Consider the following 22,621-nt stretch of genomic DNA (forward strand, 5'->3'; position numbering starts at 1 on the left):
CCCTGGCGGGTAGGGTGCAGTCAGTCAAGATGACGGCGCTCCCAAGGTTTTTGTTCCTGTTCCGGTGCCTCCCCGTTCTTATCCCAAAGGCCTTCTTTAGGCGGGTCAACAGGAGCATAACAGGGTTTGTATGGGCGCGAGGGACTCCGAGGGTAAGAAGGGTGTTCCTGGAGCGGAGTAGGGATGGGGGGGGGGCTAGCGCTGCCCAACCTCTGTGGGTACTACTGGGCCACCAATGCGACGATGGTGCGCAAGTGGGTGATGGAGGGGGAGGGGGCGGCATGGAAGAGGCTGGAGACGGCGTCTTGTGTGGGTACGTGTCTGGAGGCGCTAGCAACGGTACCGCTGCCGCTCCCTCTAATGAGGAATACCACGAGCCCGGTGGTGGCGGCTGCCCTCAAAATTTGGGGGCAATGGAGGCAGCACAGGGGGGAAGTGGGGGCTTCGGTGTGGACTCCGATATGGGGGAACCACCGGTTTGTCCCAGGGAGAATAGATGGAGGGTTTTCGGGGTGGCACAGGGCAGGGATAAGAAGGTTGAGGGACCTGTTTGTGGATGGGAAGGTCGCGAGCCTGGGTGAGCTGGAGGAGAAGTACGGGCTCCCCCCGGGGAACACCTTCAGGTATCTACAGGTAAGGGCGTTTGCCAGGCGGCAAGTGGCGGAATTCCCGTTGCATCCGCCGCGCACGGTACAGGACAGAGTGCTCTCGGGGGCGTGGGTTGGAGAGGGGAAGGTCTCGGCAACATACCAGGTGATGCAGGAGGAGGAGGGGGCCTCAATGGAGGTGCTGAAAGGTAAGTGGGAGGAGTTGGGGGAGGAGTTCGAGGAGGGGACGTGGGCAGATGCCCGAGGGAGGGTGAACTCTTCCTCTTCGTACGCGAGGTTCAGCCTCATACAGATTAAGGTGCTGCACAGGGCACACATGACCGGGACAAGGATGAGCCGGTTTTTTGGGGGTGAGGACAGATGTGTTAGGTGCTCAGGGAGCCCAGCAAACCACACCCATATGCCCAGCGCTGGAGGAATTTTGGAAGGGCGTAGAGAGGACGGTGTCGAGGGTGGTAGGATCCAGGGTCAAACCGGGCTGGGGGCTCGCAATATTTGGGGTGGCAGAGGAGCCGGGAGTGCAGGAGGCGAAAGAGGCCGGAATTCTGGCCTTTGCGTCCCTGGTAGCCCGGTGAAGGATTCTTCTTCAGTGGAAGGATGCGAGGCCCCCAATCGTGGAATCCTGGATCAACGATAGGGCGGGGTTTATTAAATTGGAGAGGGTGAAATTTGCCTTAAGGGGATCGGTGCAAGGGTCCTTCAGGTGGTGGCAGACGTTCCTAGACTTCCTGGCAGAACGGTAGACATTGGTCAGGAGCAGCAGCAACCCGGGGGGGTTGGGGGGGGTTCTATTTTATTTTTGTTCGTCTATACTGGGGGATCTGAGGGGGGGGGTCTATTTGCTATGTTTGCTATGAGTTTCGGCGGGTGTTAATATATTATTTATGTATAGGGGGAGGGGGCACGGGGTTGTTTTGTTTTGTTTTGTATTTAATTCTATTGGGTTCCTTTTACATTTTATTGTTGATATTTTGTGAAAACTTGAATAAAAAATTTTTTTTTTTAAAAAGAAGTTGGGATTTTCTGATAAAATGGTTGCTTCAGAATTAATAGCAAAACATCGTAAGAACGAAAAGCATAAACTTCATTTTATTTTCATTCATTCCATCATTGAGCCAGGTTTTCCTGAAAAATGTCGGCGTGTTCTTAATGTGTAAATTATCCAGGAAGCTCGGGGTATTCAGGGATACATCATGAATCCATCACCAAACTATCTGATTGATTTACACTGTTCCGCTATTTGATTCACACAAACAGCATTCCATCCTACAACATGCCATGTTCGTCTGCATGTTGGAGATTTCAGAGTATGAGTGGTTGCTTTTGGGGGCTAATGATATCGTTGATAATATTGGTGCAGGCCAGGCAAGCTCAGTACCATTAGTAAGAGCGGCCAATATGCTTGCTGAGGACAACAAGATGCTGAGTCAGTGAAAATCAGTTTGGGCTCCCAGTTCTCAACAATGAGCAGTGGCTTCAACTGGTAAGCACATCGACTGAGGTCAGGGTCAACCTCACCTGGCCACTTTCAACAGGAAATAGTCACCACATTCCAGAGACGGGGAAGGGAACTGAAGGTGGACCAGGGGGAAAAGGGCAAGTAACATATTCTATCTGGGCCAACATCTGTTCATTATTATACTCACGTGCTGTGGTCCTGCAGGACCAGTCTGCCCTCAGAGCTGGGTGGAAGGCTCGGCAGGAATAGGTACTGTTATTTGAGGTCTCCCGTCCCATCTTTACTCTTGAAATGCTGGATTGTCCCTCGGCGTCGATGCCAGCTCTTGCTGTATTAACCCACTGGAGAGTCGCTGGCGGGTCTCCACCTTCCCAAGAGCACCACAGAGCTATGTCTCGATTATCATTAACAGATAGCACAGTGCAGATGGGCCTTCCAGCAGGCAGATCTATGCATGGCATGAAGGACTACACAGGTTAGTCAGTACATGAGGAAACATGATGAATAAAACTGAACGTGGGTCCTACCTTCACACTTTCAGCCGCCTCTTCCCATTTACAATTAGCCAGTGGACAACCTGTTTCCAACAAAGTGGATATGAAGCAATATCTGGTCAACGTGAACAGGGCGAAGCGAGGGGCATAGGGATTGGAGTACGAAGTAATTGCTGTTACTGACAGACTTTTGCAAGCTAACCCAGAGGTGATGATTTACAAGCACCCGCTAATCTGCAAACTTTCCTGACATGCAGCAATTAAACTCTGATTGACCTCAGGCGCCTGTTTAGTTAGATCCAGTGATGCATAAACGGGTGGGTTTGAAAACTGATTGAAAACATTAATTGCGATTTACATTCTACAATGCCTCCTCCATTGTGAAACTGCTGAGCTTCTGACTTACCATGAGCAATGCCAAAGAAGATGAACGGGTAGATGTTGACACTTAACAGTGAGTGAGGCGAGTCGGTATTTTGAGGTGAATCTATGACTTTCAAGGGAAATGTTGATTTCAGTTTCAAGGCATGGTGAAAGAGGTTTTCTGCAATAATGAATTGGGGAAAATGGGGAGAAGCAATGCTTTTGAATAATATAGCGCAGAAAAGCCCTGGCCAAGAAATGCTATTGAAACTCATCCCTAGTCTCCTTCTAATAACATCCAGATCATTCCGAAGGACACACGATTGTGCCTCCAATACCATGCTAGGCTGCTTATCCAGAACATTTAATGCTCAATAAGGCAATTCTTCCTAATATCCTCTCAACTTTCAAGGTTAGGAAGAATGAGGATACATACTCTGCTATTCCTTTATCTCACTGGGACCAGTGACCTGTTCCTGCAACATCTGAAGCTGAGTCAGTTATTGGGGGGAAAAAAATTACCCAGGAGTCCAGCTGTCCAAACCATCGAGGGAGGTCAATAAGGAGTCAAAGGTAAGACTACAAAGCTTTAATTCCACAAAAGCAACATTAGGGAGTGATTATAGATACCAACGGTTGATGCAGTTGTTATGTCATTTAGAATTCAAAGATTTATTCATTTGAATGAACTAAGCCAGTCTTCAAATGCCTCAAATGTTTGCTTATAGTTTCTGGAAATGTGGATAGGAAAACGATAACCCAAATCAGACTTTTCAACCAGGATTTTCTAATCTCACCAGGGGGCGCGCATCGTCACAGGGAGAGCAATGCCTACCAATGCCAGAACTGGAAATTCACATCCATTGGCCTAGAGCTGTACATTTCCAGGAGAAAGTTAAGACAAGCATAGAGACCTCTCTTGTTACCTTACATCAGACTTCCTGGTAGTCGCCAACTCTCCAGGATTGGCCTGGAGCCTCCAGGAACTGAAAATCAATCCCCAGGACACTCCTGCGTGTGACCCTGGAGAAAAATCATCGGGACATGAAAGAAAGAATTTTCTGTTTTCTCTTTATCTTTACCAAATATAAAAATATTGAAAATGGGCAGGCATGAGTGTGTGTGTGTGTGGGGGGGGGGGGGGGTGGTGGGGGGGCTGTTTGACTCAGGGCCAAGCATAATACAATTAGGAAATTAGTCTTTTTGCTCTCCGAATGGAGTAGGAAGGCTGCGTGTCACAAGGACAAATGTGTTGGCCGAATAATAGCTGAAGCATGAGGTAAAATTATGCAATGACAGCGCGAGGAATACATTTAATCACAGTTGGCAACCCTGCACCCTGGGCAATCCCTCTTCCGTGCAATTCTTAATGTGGCTGACTTGAGCCAGGGTAATGGCAGACGGTTACTATGGTTAGAGTCACCTGTTCACCCTGTGCATTTTTAGTTCAGCTCCTATCAACCATACATTTCAAGAACAGTATTGCATCACTTCATGCTGGGGAATGGTCTTATATTAGAGTTTGGCTGGCAGACTGTAATACAAAAAAAGTCACAATTTATCGGTAAAACACTGCAAAAGGTACTTCCAGTCAAAAGCTGTCATTGCCCTGGATTGTTCGCAGAATGCAAGGAAGACGATTGCAATTGTGCTAACTGCTTGCATCGTTTTCTAGTTGCATTATGAATTAGTGTAAGACTTTACAACATTACCGAGAGCACCTTAAAAAAAATGTTTATTAATCTCACTTTACAGACTTTTGAAAAATGTGCAGGTCGTCTACAATCTGTGACTTTGTCAAGGAATTTGGAGTTTATGAGAAAAAAAATCCAAAGCAGAAAAACAGTTGAGGATAATTTTAAAAAGGTTTCTCGAAGCCAAACGATTTGAGATTAAAATCTACTCACAGTAGACAGTGAGTACGATGGTGGCCTTAGTCCTGGCGTTGAGAATTGTGTTGTGAGCGAGGCACATGTAGGTTCCCGTCTGACTTCGGGAAATTCGCTCAATGACAAATTGCTGCCCCGCGTAGATCTGTGAGTTATTGTGGAACCAGATGTACTGGCTGGGTGGGTTGGAAGAAGCTGAACAGATCATGAAGACAGTGTCCTGCTCAATGGCGGAGTAGCCGACAGAGTTGAGAGCGTAAGGAGTGACATTGATGTTTGGCTGATCAGGACCATCTAAGAAAAAAAAAAGCGTGAGCCATTATCACTTTGGAGACCGTCTCTTGCTAAATGCCACAATTGCACAATTGTCCAGTATGTTCCATTGAGGGAACGCAACAGAGGCTAATTCCTGGGATGGAGGGATTATCCTATGAGGAATGTTTAAATAGACTGGGCCTTTATTATCAGGAGTTAGCGGAATGAGGGTGGGCCGGAATTCTCCGGTCGTCGGGATTCTCCTTTCCTGCAGGCAGCTCACCCCACTCCAGCGGGTTTCACGCTGGCCTGGGGTGGTTTCAATGGAATATCCCATTGACAAGCAGCGGCGGAAGAATAGAATCCCACCGCCAGCGAATGGCGAGCCACCGGGAAACCCGCAGCTGGGGGCACACAGGGCATTGATTTGAACGGCATCGCTGACAGGACTGCACTCCCTCAGTCCTGCAATAGTGTCAGATTAAATTTTGTGCACAAGTTTCTTTGAGTGGGATCTCTTGACACAGAGGTAAGAGAGTTACTCATTATGCCACAGCTGACAACTAAATGTACATAGAAATGATAGAATCCCTACAGTGCAGAGGGAGGCCATTCTGCCCATCGGGTGTGCACTGACCCTCCGAAAGAACACACCACCTAGGCCCACTCCCCAGCCCTATCTCCATAATCTTTGGAAACTAAGGGGCAATTTACCATGACTAATCCACCAAACCTGTACATTTTTGGACTGTGGGAGGAAACCAGAGCACCCGGGGGTAATCCACGCAGACACTGCAAGAAGGTGGAAACTCCACACAGACAGTCACCCAAGTTGGAATTGAACCCGGGTCCCTGGTGATGTGAGGCAGCAGTGCTAACCACTGTGCCACCGTGCTGACTTCTTGATCAATTGCCATGTGAGAGTACCTTTAAGAAATTGATGTTTTTACAGCAGTGATGTCAGGGAGTGGGTGGAGCTGGGCTGTCTGTCAACTTCTTACTTTTGTTTTAGGCTGTTGCTGCAGGGTGTGTTTTAGTTTCGTTTTCAGAGCTGGATAGCTGCAGTCACAGCCAGAAGGTGTATTAGAGTCTCTCTCTGTAATCTAAAGACTGTAAATCGATCCAGGTGATTTAAAACTAATAACAGTAGTGACTTTAACCTGATGTGCTTCTGGGAAAAGATGTTTTAAGTCGTTTGGATGTTAAAAGGAAAGCGGAAAGGATTACTTAGTGTTGTATTCTTTGGGGGTTGTATTTGAATTGATGGTTGCTAAGATGTTCACTGTATGTTTTAAAAAGGTGAACTTGAGTTCATAGAATAAACATTGTTTTGCTTTAAAAAAATACTTTTCCTTTTCCGCTGTACCACGCCTGTAGAGTGGGCCGTGTGCTCCCCATACCACAATCTAGTAAAAGTTGTGGGTCAGGTGAACTCTATGATACACTTTGGGATTCTCTAAACCCTGCCCGATAACACAATATCAATAAAAACTAGCAGCAAGGCAACAAAAGCTAACTGATCAACACAGACATTAAAAGACCTCAATTGGAACCAATTGCACTGTGTGTCAGGGGAGGGGCCTTTTCCCAGGGCTGGTGTTATTTCTGTTTCCACAGTTGAGAGCAACCAGGTAACTAAGTGGGCACAAAACCAGATTTCATTCGATGAGATATTCACTGTGAACTCTGTAAAGTCTTCATTCTGAGGTGCTAAAAGAACTCACAGATGACGTCGAGCCAAACCCGGTCACTGGTCTCTTCATTCACCTCGTTCTTGGCTGTGCAGATATACCAGCCCGTGTGGTTCCTGCTTACGGAGGTCAGGTTCAGCAGACTGTCCGTGCTCTCAGTGACGTTGACGGGACTTCTGGACAGAGCCGCCTGCCTGGTCCAGGTGTACTCCAGGGGCCCGGTTCCATTCTCCACGGAACACAAGATCGAAATCGCGGACCCTTCAACTGGAGCTGAGAGACTCATCTGAATGGACGGTTTGGAAATTGGAACTGTTGAAGTAAAAGAAACCTGGTTATTTCCACAGAGTGAGCTAACGTTCACCTCTGCGAGTTCAGTTCAAAAAGCATCTTATATTGTTTCTATTACAGGTTCAATGTAACTTCAAAGAACAGTACCCCACCTGTCAGTCAGGCACTTTGTAGGGCTCAACATTGAGTTCAATAATTTAGAGCCACAACCTCTACTCCCAATGTTTTAAAATACTACTCTTTTCTTTTTGTAGAGTGTTGCAACAAAGGAGAAAAGCAGCGTTGAAGCCGTCAGCACGAACGGGAGCTTTGTCCATCGTATTGCTCGGAACATAGTGCAGTGCGAAGGGGCGAGCCTCATGTCGTGGAGCGGGCTCTGAGTGAACCCACCCACCAACAACTTAGTTTTTTTAAGCTTGGGATTCAGTTTTTAAAGGCCACCCTGGCTCACAAAAGTTAAAATGGAAATCTCCCCGCAACACACCTATCTATGCAACTGCCCTGGCGCTGCCCGGGCACTGCCCCCTGACACTGCCCCCTGGCATTGCCCTGTCACTGCCCAGGCACTGCCCTCTGACACTGCCCAGGCACTGCCCCCTGACTCTGCCCAGGCACTGCCCCCTGACACTGCCCAGTGCCCAGGGAGACTGCTGAGTAAAATAAGGGCCCATGGTATTCGAGGCAAGGTACTAACATGGATTGACGATTGGCTGTCAGGCAGAAGGCAGAGAGTTGGGATAAAAGGTTCTTTTTCGGAATGGCAACCGGTGACAAGTGGTGTCCCGCAGGGTTCAGTGTTGGGGCCACAGCTGTTCTCTTTATATATTAACGATCTAGATGACGGGACTGGGGGCATTCTGGCTAAGTTTGCCGATGATACAAAGATAGGTGGAGGGGCAGGTAGTATGGAGGAGGTGGGGAGGCTGCAGAAAGATTTAGACAGTTTAGGAGAGTGGTCCAAGAAATGGCTGATGAAATTCAACGTGGGCAAGTGCGAGGTCTTGCACTTTGGAAAAAAGAATAGAGGCATGGACTATTTTCTAAACGGTGACAAAATTCATAATGCTGAAGTGCAAAGGGACTTGGGAGTCCTCGTCCAGGATTCTCTAAAGGTAAACTTGCAGGTTGAGTCCGTAATTAAAGAAAGCAAATGCAATGTTGTCATTCATCTCAAGAGGCTTGGAATATAAAAGCAGGGATGTACTTCTGAAGCTTCATAAAGCATTAGTTAGGCCCCATTTAGAATACTGTGAGCAATTTTGGGCCCCACACCTCAGGAAGGACATACTGGCACTGGAGCGGGTCCAGCGGAGATTCACACGGGTGATCCCAGGAATGGTAGGCCTAACATACGATGAACGTCTGAGGATCCTGGGATTATATTCATTGGAGTTTAGGAGGTTGAGGGGAGATCTAATAGAAACTTACAAGATAATGAATGGCTTAGATAGGGTGGATGTAGGGAAGTTATTTCCATTAGCAGGGGAGACTAGGACCCGGGGGCACAGCCTTAGAATAAAAGGGAGTCACAGAGATGAGGAGAAATTTCTTCAGCCAGAGAGTGGTGAGTCTGTGGAATTCATTGCCACAGAGGGCGGTGGAGGCCGGGACGTTGAGTGTCTTTAAGACAGAAGTTGATAAATTCTTGATTTCTCAAGGAATTAAGGGCTATGGAGAGAGAGCGGGTAAATGGAGTTGAAATCAGCCATGATTGAATGGTGGAGTGGACTCGATGGGCCAAATGGCCTTACTTCCACCCCTATGTCTTATGGTCTTATGGAACCCAGAGGCCCCCGAGCACCTATAGGGAAGGGGATAGGCAGGAACGCAGCCCGGGACCTTCCACCCAGGAGATCCTGGCGGTGTCCTGTCCATCTGACACCATCTGACACCCCCTCCCTGTGACTGACCCACCTCCAGCCCTGCACACCGAGGAGGGTAGCACAGTAACACCCGTGCTGCTCGATAGCAGGCGCAGACCATCAAGGCCCTGGACCATCAGGGGAAGCCCACTGAGGTCATCTCAGGCAACCGGGCGCAGCAGTCAGCAGGCTGTCTCATCCTCAGCTGTGGATCCAGACGAGACACTGAGACGTAGCAGGAGGGTAAGGAAGGCAAAGGTTTTATAGTCATAGCATGGGCTCGGGTGAGTTTAGGCACAATTAAATATTGACCACTGATGTTAGCACTATTTCATGCATCAAAAGTCACATTACGCACCCTCACAGTGCTTCTCCACTCTCATTTCACCATTCACAGCTAACCCCCACGTTTAGGCTGGGAGCGCAACGCCACGCATCCTCAATCTCCTCAGAGAGGATGGATGATCAACAGTTGTCCCCCCCACCAACTGTAATGATGCAGTCATGCTGATGTAATCCTGGAAATGCCCCCCTCCCCCAACCTACACCAACACACGGGCCTTTCATCACTGGAAGCATTCTTTCAGCATGGGAAAACCATTGGCTGAAGGTTTGTGAGAGTCTGTCCACTTGCACCCACACCAGCACCCCTAACCTCAAAGCAGGCCCTGTTAGCAGAGGTGGGTCACTCAGCTTCTCATCACCTGCAGCTGTAGCCTTCAGGGCTGCACGCAATGGGTGACCTCCCAGTCCATGTGGCACCAACCCCTACATCACTGAGCAGGCCCTCCCATCTCCTCCTCTTGACATTGTCTCCCCCGGTCCACGGCAAAACATCCCCAGAGGAGTATAGAATGTGCAATAAAGTAAATCCTAAATTGCTTTACAAGTACATTAAGGATAAAATGATAACTAGGGAAAGAGCAGGGCCCATTAAGGACCACAGTGGTAATTTGTATGTGGAGCCGGAGGATGAAGATATGGTTGTAAATGAAAACTTTGTGTCGGTGTTCACTCACAAGAGGGATGGTGTGGGTATAGAAATCAGGAAGAATTACTGTGATAAAATTTTTATAATTAACATAGGCAAAGAGGAGACTCTGAAAGGTCTGACAGACTTAAAAGTAGATAAATCTCCAGGGTCGGATGAAATGTATCCCAGGCTGTTGAATGTGGCAAGGGATGAAATAGCAGGGGTGCTGGCAATAATTTTCAATTCATCTCTGGCCACAGGAGATGTGCCGGAGAACTGGAGGATAGCCAATGTGACACCATTATTCAAGAAGGGAGGAAGGGATAAACAAGGAAACTACAGACCACTCAGTCTAACCTCAGAGGTGGGGAAACTATCGGAAGCAATTCTGGGAGACAGAATTAATCTGCATTTGGAATGGCAGGGATTAATCAAAAACAGTCAGCATGTCGGACTAACTTGGTTGAATTTTTTGAAGAGGTGACCAGGTGTATAGATGAGGGCAATGCATTTGACGTAGTCTACTTAGAACAAAGAACAAAGAAATGTACAGCACAGGAACAGGCCCTTCGGCCCTCCAAGCCCGTACCAACCATGCTGCCCGACTAAACTACAATCTTCTACTCTTCCTGGGTCCGTATCCCTCTATTCCCATCCTATTCATGTATTTGTCAAGATGCCCCTCAAATGTCACTATCGTTCCTGCTTCCACCACCTCCTCCGGTAGCGAGTTCCAGGCACCCACTACCCTCGGTGTAAAAAACTTGCCTCGTACATCTACTCTAAACCTTGCCCCTCTCACCTTAAACCTATGCCCCCTAGTAATTGACCCCTCTACCCTGGGGAAAAGCCTCTGACTATCTGACTTCAGCAAGGCTTTCCCACATGGGAAACTGATAGTGAAGGTAAGAGACCATGAGTACTGTTTGGCCTCAGAATGTGCCCATTTACAACAAGCCAGTTTACGTACCGTAATACGTAATAGTGCTGTACTACAGGCCTTCTAACTTATCGCGAGCAACACTAGAGATATCTATCGGCTTACACCTACAGATTTTGTGATGTGTGAGACTTCGCAGTTGAATGGGGTCAGGCTGGACGGAGCAATGGGACTTTTCCAGTCTGTCATTTTTGTACACAATGTTTGGTGGGGAAAAGAAAATCACGGCAAGGCTGCTCATTCTGTTTCAGTTCTGTAATATTCTTTTAAGGGCGACTATGGAAAATTGTGGAGGCCTTGTGACACAGTGGGTAGCATCCCTGCCTCTGAGCCAGAAACTCTGGGTTTGCGTCCCACCCCAGGACTTGATGACCAAAGAGAGTGCGTTTGTAACATGGCCAACCATATTGAGCGGCAACCTGCAAACCCTTCCAAACACACTAATGGCTGCCGGAAAGAGCAGGAGAGACTCCTGATCAATCACACTTGATGTGGAACGATACCCATCACGCTATTAGCTTCTGTGACAAACTAGTGACCTGTTCCAGGAAAAATGTCGCTATGGGAACAGGTAGCCTTGTGCAATTCAGCTTTGCCAGAAGTGCAAAGACAGCAGGGTGGGGGAGGGGAACAATTGGCTGCATTTTCCTTGCTGAAGAATTAAAATCTGAAACTCACCCAGGACGTGTAAATTGACGAAGACGTAGACAAGTTTTGCCCCGTCGTTGGTGTCATACAAACTTTGACACGTGAATCTTCCCTCAGCTGTGAGTTGCAGGTTATCTATGACCAGGGACGCGCTATCGGAGAGGACTTTCACATCACCAAACATGGAGGCCATTTTCTGCAGCTTGGGGCCCATTCCATAATTGTACAGGACCGCTCGAATATCACTGAAGCCAGGTCTAGTAAAGCCCCAAATGTAAATGGTGGGCAAAGACTGGCCGCACCCCAGCACCACAGACCGACCTATGACTCCTTTCACCTGGCTCTCGGTGTAGGTGACCTCCTCGGGATCCAGGATATCCAACCCTGAGTAGGAAAGAGACCACGTTAAGTTCGCAAATTAAATAAGAAAATGTTTGCAACGCTCAGCAAGTGGGCAACATCAGTGGAGAGAGAAAACCAATATTAACTTTTCAGCTCTGTGACTCTTCCGCAGGACTGGGAGATGTTAGGTAACAGGATTTAAGCAACAAGGGCAAAAAGGGCAGGAAAAAATAAAAGGGAAGATCCGTGGTAGGGTGGCAGGCAGGAGAGATGAAACAACAAACGGAATGATGTGAAAGACAAAAGAGGCAGCGAAAGGGGAAGAATAACAATGAAATATGGATGCAGAGGAGATGCAAACAGTTGCAGAGGAGGGAAGTATGGAGCTTTTAATTTTTTATCCCTGGCATTGCTGTCAACGTATTTTGCCCACCCCTGACAGCCCTCGTGAAGAATGTGGTGAGCTGCTTTCCTGAACTGAGTTACACGTTGGGCCATTTCAGAGGGCAGCTAAGAATCAACCACATTGTTGTCAGGCTGGAGCCACATGAGGAGAAGACCAGATAAAAACAGCAGATTTTCCTCCCAAAATAACTGCCAAAAACCTATATTTATATAGCACCTCTAACATAAGTCAATGCTCCAAAGGCACTTCCCAGGATCATTACAAAACAAAGTATGACATTAAGATGGTGTGATGAATATAAGAATTTTTTATCTATTATATTTTATATCTGTTGCAGCAATGCTATTAAAAGCCTGAGTTAAGGTATATACTTGTTTCAGTAATATTGCTAAAGAACCTAGGTTAAAGTATCCAGACCGTGTGTCTGCTAAAGCTGTAATTAAGGAGTCATAAAAAGTGAGGTCACCATGGTTTCTAACCATTTATTTGTTTACATATGGATGGCTAATGGAATATTGTTTTGATTGCTGGGGATTCCCTGGGGTATCGATCATTTATGAGGGAGTGATGTTTAGTCCTAGCTAAGCAGGTCATGGGACATCTTAATGGGATACAGATGGTGTAACTAATGGGAGCAGCCAGGTCTGTCTGTAGTTTTCAGTTTTGCCAAATGCTGTTAGGTTGAGAATAAGAGTCTGACAAGACAGAAGTGCACTGGATCTGCTCTTGAAAGAGTCTCTCCAAAAGTGTCTATACAGAGGACCGCAAGTAAACTTATTTTGTTAACTTTATTTATAAGTGGTAATTGAACTGTATTGGGGTTGTTTAGTTTGAATATTTATAGTGAAGGTGTAAGTTAAAGTTTTTCCTTTTAGTTTCAAGAACTGTTTAACTGTGAATTGTAGAGCTATTTCTGTGATGTTAATGTTGTTAACACTGTTAAAAATAAAGTCTGGGACATCACGGTGGCGCAGTGGTAGCACTGCGGTCTCATGGCGCCGAGGTCCCAGGTTCGATCCCAGCTCTGGGTCACTGGCCGCGTGGAGTTTGCACATTCTCCCCGTGTTTTCAGGGGTTTTGCCCCCACAACCCAAAGATGTGCAGGGTAGGTGGATTGAACATGCTAAATTGGCCCTTAATTGGAAAAAATGAATTGGATACTCTAAATTTATTTTAAAAATAAAAAAAATGAAAAAAGAAGTCTGATTTAACCTAAAAGATCCCTATTTGCCAGTGGAATTGCTTCTGGGAAGTATCCTATCCTCACAGTTTTACAAATTACAAATTGTTGGGGTTTCTCGTCCGAGATCCTGACAATTAAAGGGCAGTACAGTAGCATAGTGGTTAGCACAATTGCTTCACAGCTCCAGGGTCCCAGGTTCGATTCCGGCTTGGGTCACTGTCTGTGCGGAGTCTGCACATCCTCCCCGTGTGTGCGTGGGTTTCCTCCGGGTGCTCCGGTTTCCTCCCACAGTCCAAAGATGTGCATATTAGGTGGATTGGCCATGATAAATTGCCCTTAGTGTCCAAAATTGCCCTTAGTGTTGGGTGGAGTTACTGGGTTATGGGGATAGGGTGGAGGTGTTGACCTTGGGTAGGGTGCTCTTTCCAAGAGCCGGTGCAGACTCGATGGGCCGAATGGCCTCCTTCTGCACTGTAAATTCTATGATAAACTCTATGATAAACAGTTAGGGTGACATTAGATCAGGTGACCACAAGCTTGGTCAAAGGTGACAATTTTAAGAAGTGTGTTGAAGGTGGAAAGCAAGGTAGAAAGGCAGAGTAGTGTAGAGAGGGAATTCCAGAGTTTAGGGCCCAGGTAACTGAAGGCATGGTCACCAAAGGTCAAGCAATTAAAGTTAGGGATGTTACGGTCCTTGACCAGTTCCACAGATCTTTTGTAAGATCTGGTTAGGAGCCAATAACCTTTTGTTTAAAGTTTAAGATTGAAGACACTTGCTCAGTGAATCAAGCCACAAGATTCCACAGGTTTTGAACAAACAAAAGTGAACTTCACTCTACAAGGTCAGAAAGATAAAACAATTTACAATATCTATTTGATCCTCTAACCCATCAGGGTTGATATGAGTTATATGTGAATGTACAGAATTAACTTTGTTCGATCACATCACACTGCACACTAAATAGCAAATGCAACGAAGACAGTGTCCATGGATTTCTCAACAACCCACCTCAACGTCAGTAAGCACTACGGGGTCAACCAACCCCGTAAAACTCTGTCTCTCTCCCAAGGGATTCCCACCTTCAACTTTGAAGATCTCACCAGGGAATTCTCTCCCCAAGTCGCTCCAACTCGGACGGCATCAACCTCAGCCCACCTCGCAGGCTTTCAATTTCCTCTTCCAAGATTCCAATTCCCCTGGATTCATGAATGGCTTTCAAGCGCTGACTCCAGCTCTTTGGACATGCCGATCAGAAAACAACAACTGCAAAGGGCCATTGGCGCACAGCACCAAACTTCTTCCACCTTCTTGAATCGTCAGGGCTTCTCCAAAGCCCTCTTCCCTTAAAGACTGCTCCCCACAGCCCTCTTCCTGTTCAAAACATATTTATCTGCTCCTTTGTTACCATATATGACAAGGAGAAGTCGTCCATGGCTCAGGAATGTGGTGGAGCAACATGTGTCCACCTAGCTCCCAAATTTCTTTCATCTCTAGTCCCTCAGCCACCTATCTAACCAATTCTTAAATGCTGACATAGTCATTCCTTCAATCACTATCTCTGGTAATGCACAGCACAGCCTCACAACCCTCGGTGTAAAATAAATTTCTCCTACTGCCTATCCTAAATCTCTTAGATTTCATTTGCAATCCATATCTATAACCCTTCTCAATGGTAATTAGGGATGGGCAACGAGTCCTGTCTTTGTTAGTGACACTGACATCCCAGGAACAATTAACACCACACCCTTCCATTAATAAAAAGAGCCTGTTTCTATATATTCTGTTCCATTCCTTGATAATTTTGAACTTACCTATCAAAACACACCATAATCTTGGATTTGGATTTGGATTTGATTTATTGTCATGTGTACCGAGGTACAGTGAAAAGAATTGTTCTGTGTACAGTCCAGATAGATCATTCCATACATGAAAAACATAGGATAAGAGATGTTGGAAGAGGATCTGCGGAAGAGAGCTCACAGAGAGTCGCCACGCTCTGGCGCCATCTTGGTTCCATCTTCTCTGTTTTAATTTTTTTTTAAAATAAATTTAGTGTACCCAATTCATTTTTTCCAATTAAGGGGCAATTTAGCGTGGCCAATCCACCTAGCCTGCACATCTTTGGGTTGTGGGGGTAAAACCCACACAAACACGGGGAGAATGTGCAAACTCCATACGGACAGTGTCCCAGAGACAGGATTCGAACCTGGGACCTCGGCACTGTGCCAACGTGCTGCCCGTCTTCTCTGTTTTAATGATCCTTCTCCTTCAGGTACCATTTAGTAAGAAGGCATGAGTAACCATGGAATTCCATTGGATTGGTCCATGTTTACGTTTGGCGTAGTGGTTTGTCATTCCTTTCCGCAGTGTGACCAATCAGGAAGCTGTCCCTCTCTTACCACCTGCCATCTGGTGTACTGGAAGGTTTAATCAGCCTGTTTGACCACTTTATGGACGCACTTTCCATGGCAATCAGGTCTTGGGGGTAAATTTTCCTCTCTCACGCAACACGGGAATTGTCATGGGCTGGATGGACAATTTGACGGAAATTTTAAAGGTTCGTTGACCTCGGGTGGGAATTGTCGGGGCAGGCGTCCCTGTAAAATCCCACCTCTGGAGTGGGATGTGAAGCCTGACCTTCAGACCCAGAGATAGGAATACTACCCCTGCGCATGAGAACTCCTGTTCTAATGATACCTGTCCCAATTGTTCACGTTCTTCTTAAACAATGAAGGTGGATGGGTCCGGATTCTGGAGTAATGCTTGATCACATTTGAGGGGGAGTTTTCTGTCTGTATTTGCATTTCTTCAGACCAGGCAGCATCCAAGAAAATCAACCCTGGTTGTATCTGTCATCTTTATTGGTGAATAACAATGGGAATTTGATGTGAGTGGGAACTCAGTGCGGAGCGAGAGGGTAATAAGTAATTTAAATCAAGCGTAACAGAAAATAAGCAAACATATAAATAATTAAGTTGAAAATCTACTTAAAGCTAAGCAGATAAAACTAAAATTAATTAAGTGACAGGTACCAACATTAAAAGTATCTGAATGTATTAAACAATTAATAAATTATAACACCAATAATATTAAACAAACAAAAACAATAAATAATGAATAAGTAGTAAATAAAAGGACCTAAGGCGATACTAAACTACCAACAAAGATATAACACTAAGTAGATATTTTAAGTAAAATGATGGATCGCTGAGACCCATTACCTGCAATTCAGGCGCAATGAGAACCCCACATTTGTGTGTCCTAGATAAACACACGTGCCAGAAATGCTCCAGATACTCAAACCTGTGCTCAGAGTTCAAAGCTTTAAAACCTGCTGGAGTCACTGCAGGAAGTTGAGAACTTCCTGGAGTGCAGGCCCAAGGAAGTGGCTACCCCGCAGAGTTCAACAGGGTAGGGAAGAGGCAGGCAGCGCAGGAATGTTCCGGAGCTATGACACCCTCAAACCTGTTTTCAGTGCTGAATGAGCGGGATAACACATCAGGAGAATGCACTCCAGAATCTGTCAACAAGATCATGGGGAGAAGAACAACAAAGTCTAGACCTGCAGTTGTCATAGGGGATTCAATAGCCAGGTAGTCATTTGGCAGTGCAGAACTTGAGTAATGCTGAAAAAGGACATTCTGTAGAAGCTTTTCATCTTGCATTCATCAGGACAATTCGCAAGAATACCAATGTCAGGGAAAACAACAAATTTATACTGTAAGACAAGAGATTGGTTGGGAAGCTGATTAGTAGAGGAGTTGCCATGTATAAGTTTGATGTTTACCCTTACATTGGTATTATTTTGAGGATAACACCTCAGGGGAGTGCACACCAGGATCATGGGGAGAAGAACAGCAAAGTGTAGACAATTCTTTTGAATTGTCCTGATGATACAGCAGGATTTAGATTGTTTGGAGACTTGGACGGAGAGATGGCAGATGGAGTTTAATCCAGACAAATGTGAGGTAATGCATTTTGGAAGGTCTAATGCAGGTAGGGAATATACAGTGAATGGTAGAACTCTCAAGAGTATTGAAAGTCAGAGAGATCTAGGAGTACAGGTCCACAGGTCACTGAAAGGGGCAACACAGGTGGAGAAGGTAGTCAAGAAGGCATACGGCATGCTTGCCTTCATTGGCCGGGGCATTGAGTATAAGAATTGGCAAGTCATGTTGCAGCTGTATAGAACCTTAGTTAGGCCACACTTGGAGTATAGTGTTCAATTCTGGTCGCCACACTACCAGAAGGATGTGGAGGCTTTAGAGAGGGTGCAGAAGAGATTTACCAGAATGTTGCCTGGTATGGAGGGCATTAACTATGAGGAGCGGTTGAATAAACTCAGTTTGTTCCCACTGGAACAAAGGAGGTTGAGGGGCGACCTGATAGAGGTCTACAAAATTATGAGGGGCATAGACAGAGTGGATAGTCAGAGGCTTTTCCCCAGGGTAGAGGGGTCAATTACTAGGGGGCATAGGTTTAAGGTGAGAGGGGCAAGGTTTAGAGTAGATGTACGAGGCAAGTTTTTTTACACAGAGGGTAGTGGGTGCCTGGAATTCGCTACCGGAGGAGGTGGTGGAAGCAGGGACGATAGTGACATTTAAGGGGCACCTTGACAAATACATGAATAGGATGGGAATAGAGGGATACGGACCCAGGAAGTGTAGAAGATTGTAGTTTAGTCGGGCAGCATGGTCGGCACGGGCTTGGAGGGCCGAAGGGCCTGTTCCTGTGCTGTACATTTCTTTGTTCTTTGTTTGTTCTTTGAGTGCAAGACAAAAAGCTTCAACAAGGTGTCTTTTTTTTCAGCAGTAGTCAGGTACACCTCCAACCATTGACATGCATCCTGCATGATGTGCTGCCCACTTGCACCAGGGTAAAGGACATTGTTGCGAGAGTGTAGAACATTTAGAGGGATGAGAGAAACAACCAGAGTCGTAGTCCATTGGGGTCCAATGTCATAGACGTGGTCCCGTGGTTAGAATTTCAGAAGCCAGGATGGAAGCTATGGAGTAGAATCTCAAAGGTAGTAATCCCTGGATTACTCCCAACGTTACGTGCTGAGTGTATATTATACGTCACCAAACATTGGGAACGATATCGAGGAGAATACTTTCAGACAATTCCAGAAAGAAGCAAGAAATAGAGGTTGGTGAGAATGGGGGACTTAACCATAAGGCCATAAGACATAGGAGCAGAAATAGACCATTCAGCCCATCGAGTTTGCTCTTCACTGAGATCATGACTGATCTGATGTGATAATCCTCAACTCCACATTCCCACCTTATCTCCATAACCCTCGATTCCCTTATTGATTAAAAATCTGTCTATCTCAGCCTTGAACATACCTAATGACCCAATCACTCCAACGCTCTATGGCAAAGAATTCCACAGATTCACTACCCTCTAAGAGAAGAAATCCTTCCTCATCTCTGCCTTAAATAGACAACCCCTTACTCTGAGATTATGCCCTCTGGTCCTAGACTCTCTCACAAGGGGAAACAACGTCCGGGATTCTTGCCGGGGTGATTCTCCATTATGCCGGCGCTCGGGGGCTTCCCGATGGCGTGGGGCTGCCCTGCATTGGGAAAATAACAGGTAAAATAGGGGGAGAATTCCTTAATTCTTGAATATCGCCCAAGAGAACCCCCTTGATCTATGTCAGAAAGGAAGCAGTACTGAATCCTGTTCCAGGGAAGGAATTGGGGCATTGCAGCATGTTTCAGTGGGGGAGCATTTAGGAAACAGTGATCTCAATATCATCAAGTTTAGAATGCTATGGAAAGCGACAAAGAAGAATCAAATTTGATCGAACCAATGGAAAGGGGGTTAATTTTGGTAAGTTGAAAAAGGATCTGGCCCAGGTGGATTGGAATCAAAGATAAACTGGTGAAACGGCCAAGAGGTGTACAAAAAAGATCCCCTCGTGGAGGCAGAGAGTATCACTGGGAAAGGAGCAGACAACCTGGCCTTCACCTCCCTGATCGCTTGACGGAGGCATCTGCTAATATGGAAATCGGCAGCACCACCAGAGCCTCGGAGTGGCTCTCAAACCTGGCTGAATTCCTGAAGCTAGAGAAAATAAAATTCTCAATCAAAAGAACTGAGGAGAGATTCGATGACTTGTGGAAAAAATGTACCAGCCTCTTCGAAGACCTGTTCGTAACCAGCAAATTGGGGAGAGCGGGGGAGGGGGGAGCGGATACGGAGGGAGGGGAGCACGGGGGGGAGAGAAAACAGCTAGATGGGAAGGGGAAAACACACGCAACACAGAGGAGAAATGGGGAGGCTGCCTTACATTTGGAGGGGCATAGGCCTCGCCCACTCATAAAACACCGAGGAGATAGAGCACCCATCTCATCCTCTGTAACCAATGGACTAATATGACTCCTTCTGTCACTGTAAATAATATATTCTCTTTACTATGCACACCATTGTAAATCAGGAAATGCTATAACTGGGACTACAGCCGCAGATGCTGTGACAACCTGTGATACGTATTTTGTTGTTTTTATTCTGGTTTGTAAATTTTGATATAAAGTGTTAAAACTCCAATAAAAATATTTTTCAAGGGCAGCATGGTGGCCTAGAGGTTAGCACAGCTGCCAGGCAGCACGGTGGCCTAGTGGTTAGCACAGCTGCCTCACGGCGCTGAGGTCCCAGGTTCGATCCTGGCTCTGGGTCACTGTCCGTGTGGAGTTTGCACATTCTCCCCGTGTCTGCGTGGGTTTCGCCCCCACAACCCAAAAATGTGCAGTGTAGGTGGATTGGCCACGCTAAATTGCCCCTTAATTGGAAAAAATAATTGGGTACACTAAATTTATAAAAATATATATATATTTTTCAGAAAAAGATACAAAATGAATATTTTATCGAAACTCCACAAGGCAGAAGGAGGCCATTCAGACCATTGAGTTTGCACCAACCCTGCTAAAGAGCACCCCCGCTATCACCCAACCTGCACATCCTCAGACACCAAAGGGTAATTTAGCATGGCCAATCCACCTAACTTACACATTCTTTAGGGAGGAAACCGGAGCACCCAAATGAAACCCACAGAGACATGGGGAGAATGTACAAATTCCACACAGTCACCCAAGGTTGGAATTAAACCCGGGTCCCTGGCGCTGTGAGGCAGCCGTGCTAACCATTGTGCCTTCACTGTGTCGTCACTAAAGAACAAGATTCTGACAGTGTCACAGGAAGGGAGGAGGTAATAGAGAAATTAGATAGGATAAAAACAGATAAGGAGGACGTACTTAAAATGCTCAAAGTAGCAAAGTCACCCGGGGTGGCGGGGGGTGAGGGGAAGAGAGATTGGGGGGTGGTTGGAGGGAGGTGGAGGGAGGGAGGTGAATTCATTTAACGTCTAGTCCCACTTGAAGCTTAGAGTCCAACCCCCAGTAAAGGTTGTCAGAAGTATAAATTTTGCCCCAATGCACCATTCTGTTTCCCTGTTGTTTAAGACAATTATGGTATCGCTGGACATTTGCAAACACAAAAACACTGCAGAACATCCCGCACAACAGCACTGAATCCATTTCCATACTTCATTATTTGTGTTGAAAGGAAACAGTCCAATTAGAAAGCATTAGCCTTAAAATTATATTTCATCCTACATCCTCTATAACTGCAAAATTACTTTCCCACGAGTCTGGGAGACAGACAAGACACAACCCCCAGATCTTACCCAGGGCCAATGGGGCGAGAATCCAGAGAAACCTAAACTGGGTTTGAAATTTCCAAATCAATCCATCACCCATTTCCGGACCATGCTGCTGCCGGGTTCACAGAATGTGAACACCCCCTTCGACTAACATGCTGTCGGGATCAGCGACCGTGAGGAACCGAGTTCAATCCTTTCCTATGTATTTCCTGGCTCCGTGCATTGTGTCCAGGGGTCTAGTCTGAGCAATCATGCTAAAATATTTGGACTGACTCTGGCAAACATGACCCAAGGAACGTGAAGCACTTGCAATGTTCTCAGATTGACTCTGAATTATTTATCACCTCTTCTTTGATAAAGCAGTTTCTGTTTACCAATGTCCTGTGTAGTCTATCGATTACAAATTTATGCAGAGGTAAATGATTCACCTCAGTCCCAATCATTTGTCTGATTCAATTCAATTCAAACATAAATCAAATCAGTATACAACACGAGACATTTAGCCAATTTAATAAGAAGTCGCCCATCACCCTATATAATTAGGAAGATTTTAGTTCTCTTCCGTTAGAATCATGGAATCTCTACAGTACAGAAAGAGGCCATTCGGCCATTGAATCTGCACCGACCCTCTGAAAAAGCACCCCACCTAGACCCACTCGCCCACCCAAACCCCATAACCCCACCTAACCTGCACATCCCCAGACACCAAGGAGCAATTGATCATGATCAATCCACCTAACCTGCACATCGATAGCTACTAATAAATCTGATAATCGATTCAGGAGAAACGTTCTTACCAGGAGTTTTGTGGGAATGTGGGGCTGGATTCTCCGCCCACCAACATGGATAGCACAATTGCTTCACGGCTTCGGGGCCCCGGGTTTGATTCCGGCTTGGGTCGCTGTCTGTGCGGAGTCTGCACGTCCTCCCCGTGTGTGCGTGGGTTTCCTCCGGGTGCTCCGGTTTCCTCCCACAGTCCAGAGATGTGCAGGTTGGGTTGATTGGCCATGATAAATTGCCCTTAGTGTCCAAAATTGCCCTTAGAGTTGGGTGGGGTTACTGGGTTATGGGGATAGGGTGGAGGTGCTGACCTTGGGTAGGGTGCTCTTTCCAAGAGCTGGTGCAGACTCGATGGGTCAAGTGACCTCGTTCTGCACTGTAAATTCTATGATAATCTATGATTAATCCAGAACAAAGGTTCGGCACAACATCATGGGCCGAAGGGCCTGTTCTGTGCTGTATTTTTCTATGTTCTAATGCTGAAATCACGTTCGGCGACGGGGCGGAGAATCCATTTTAGTGCACAAAATCCGGAGTAGCGCCGGTTCTTCAATACTCCGCCCCTCGAAAATCGGCGTACTTGTGGAGTACGCAGCGCCGAGTGTCCCCCGCCTCAGGCCATTGCCAGCGATGCTCCGTCCCCGACCGGACAAATTCCCGACGGCGTGGGACTAGAGTGGTCCCACCGTCCGTGATCCTCGCGTGGCGGCTGTGGACTCAGTCCAGGGCCGCCACAGTCGGAGAGGGGGCGATCGGCGGGCAGGGGGGAC

General features: G+C 46.5%; 1 protein-coding gene across 1 annotated transcript in view; it reads right to left on the minus strand.

The window, feature by feature from the left end:
• LOC140398053 (V-set and immunoglobulin domain-containing protein 10-like 2) overlaps nucleotides 1-21,168 on the minus strand; it is an 88,151-nt gene extending 66,983 nt beyond the window's left edge. Inside the window, 5 exon segments of the mRNA XM_072486265.1 lie at nucleotides 2,255-2,515; nucleotides 4,832-5,107; nucleotides 6,793-7,071; nucleotides 11,504-11,857; nucleotides 21,096-21,168. Coding sequence (XP_072342366.1) covers nucleotides 2,255-2,515; nucleotides 4,832-5,107; nucleotides 6,793-7,071; nucleotides 11,504-11,857; nucleotides 21,096-21,168 — 1,243 coding nt within the window.
• Nucleotides 21,169-22,621: the final 1,453 nt, after the last annotated feature.

The sequence above is a fragment of the Scyliorhinus torazame genome, chromosome 21 (assembly GCF_047496885.1).
Source record: "Scyliorhinus torazame isolate Kashiwa2021f chromosome 21, sScyTor2.1, whole genome shotgun sequence".
NCBI lineage: Eukaryota > Metazoa > Chordata > Chondrichthyes > Carcharhiniformes > Scyliorhinidae > Scyliorhinus > Scyliorhinus torazame.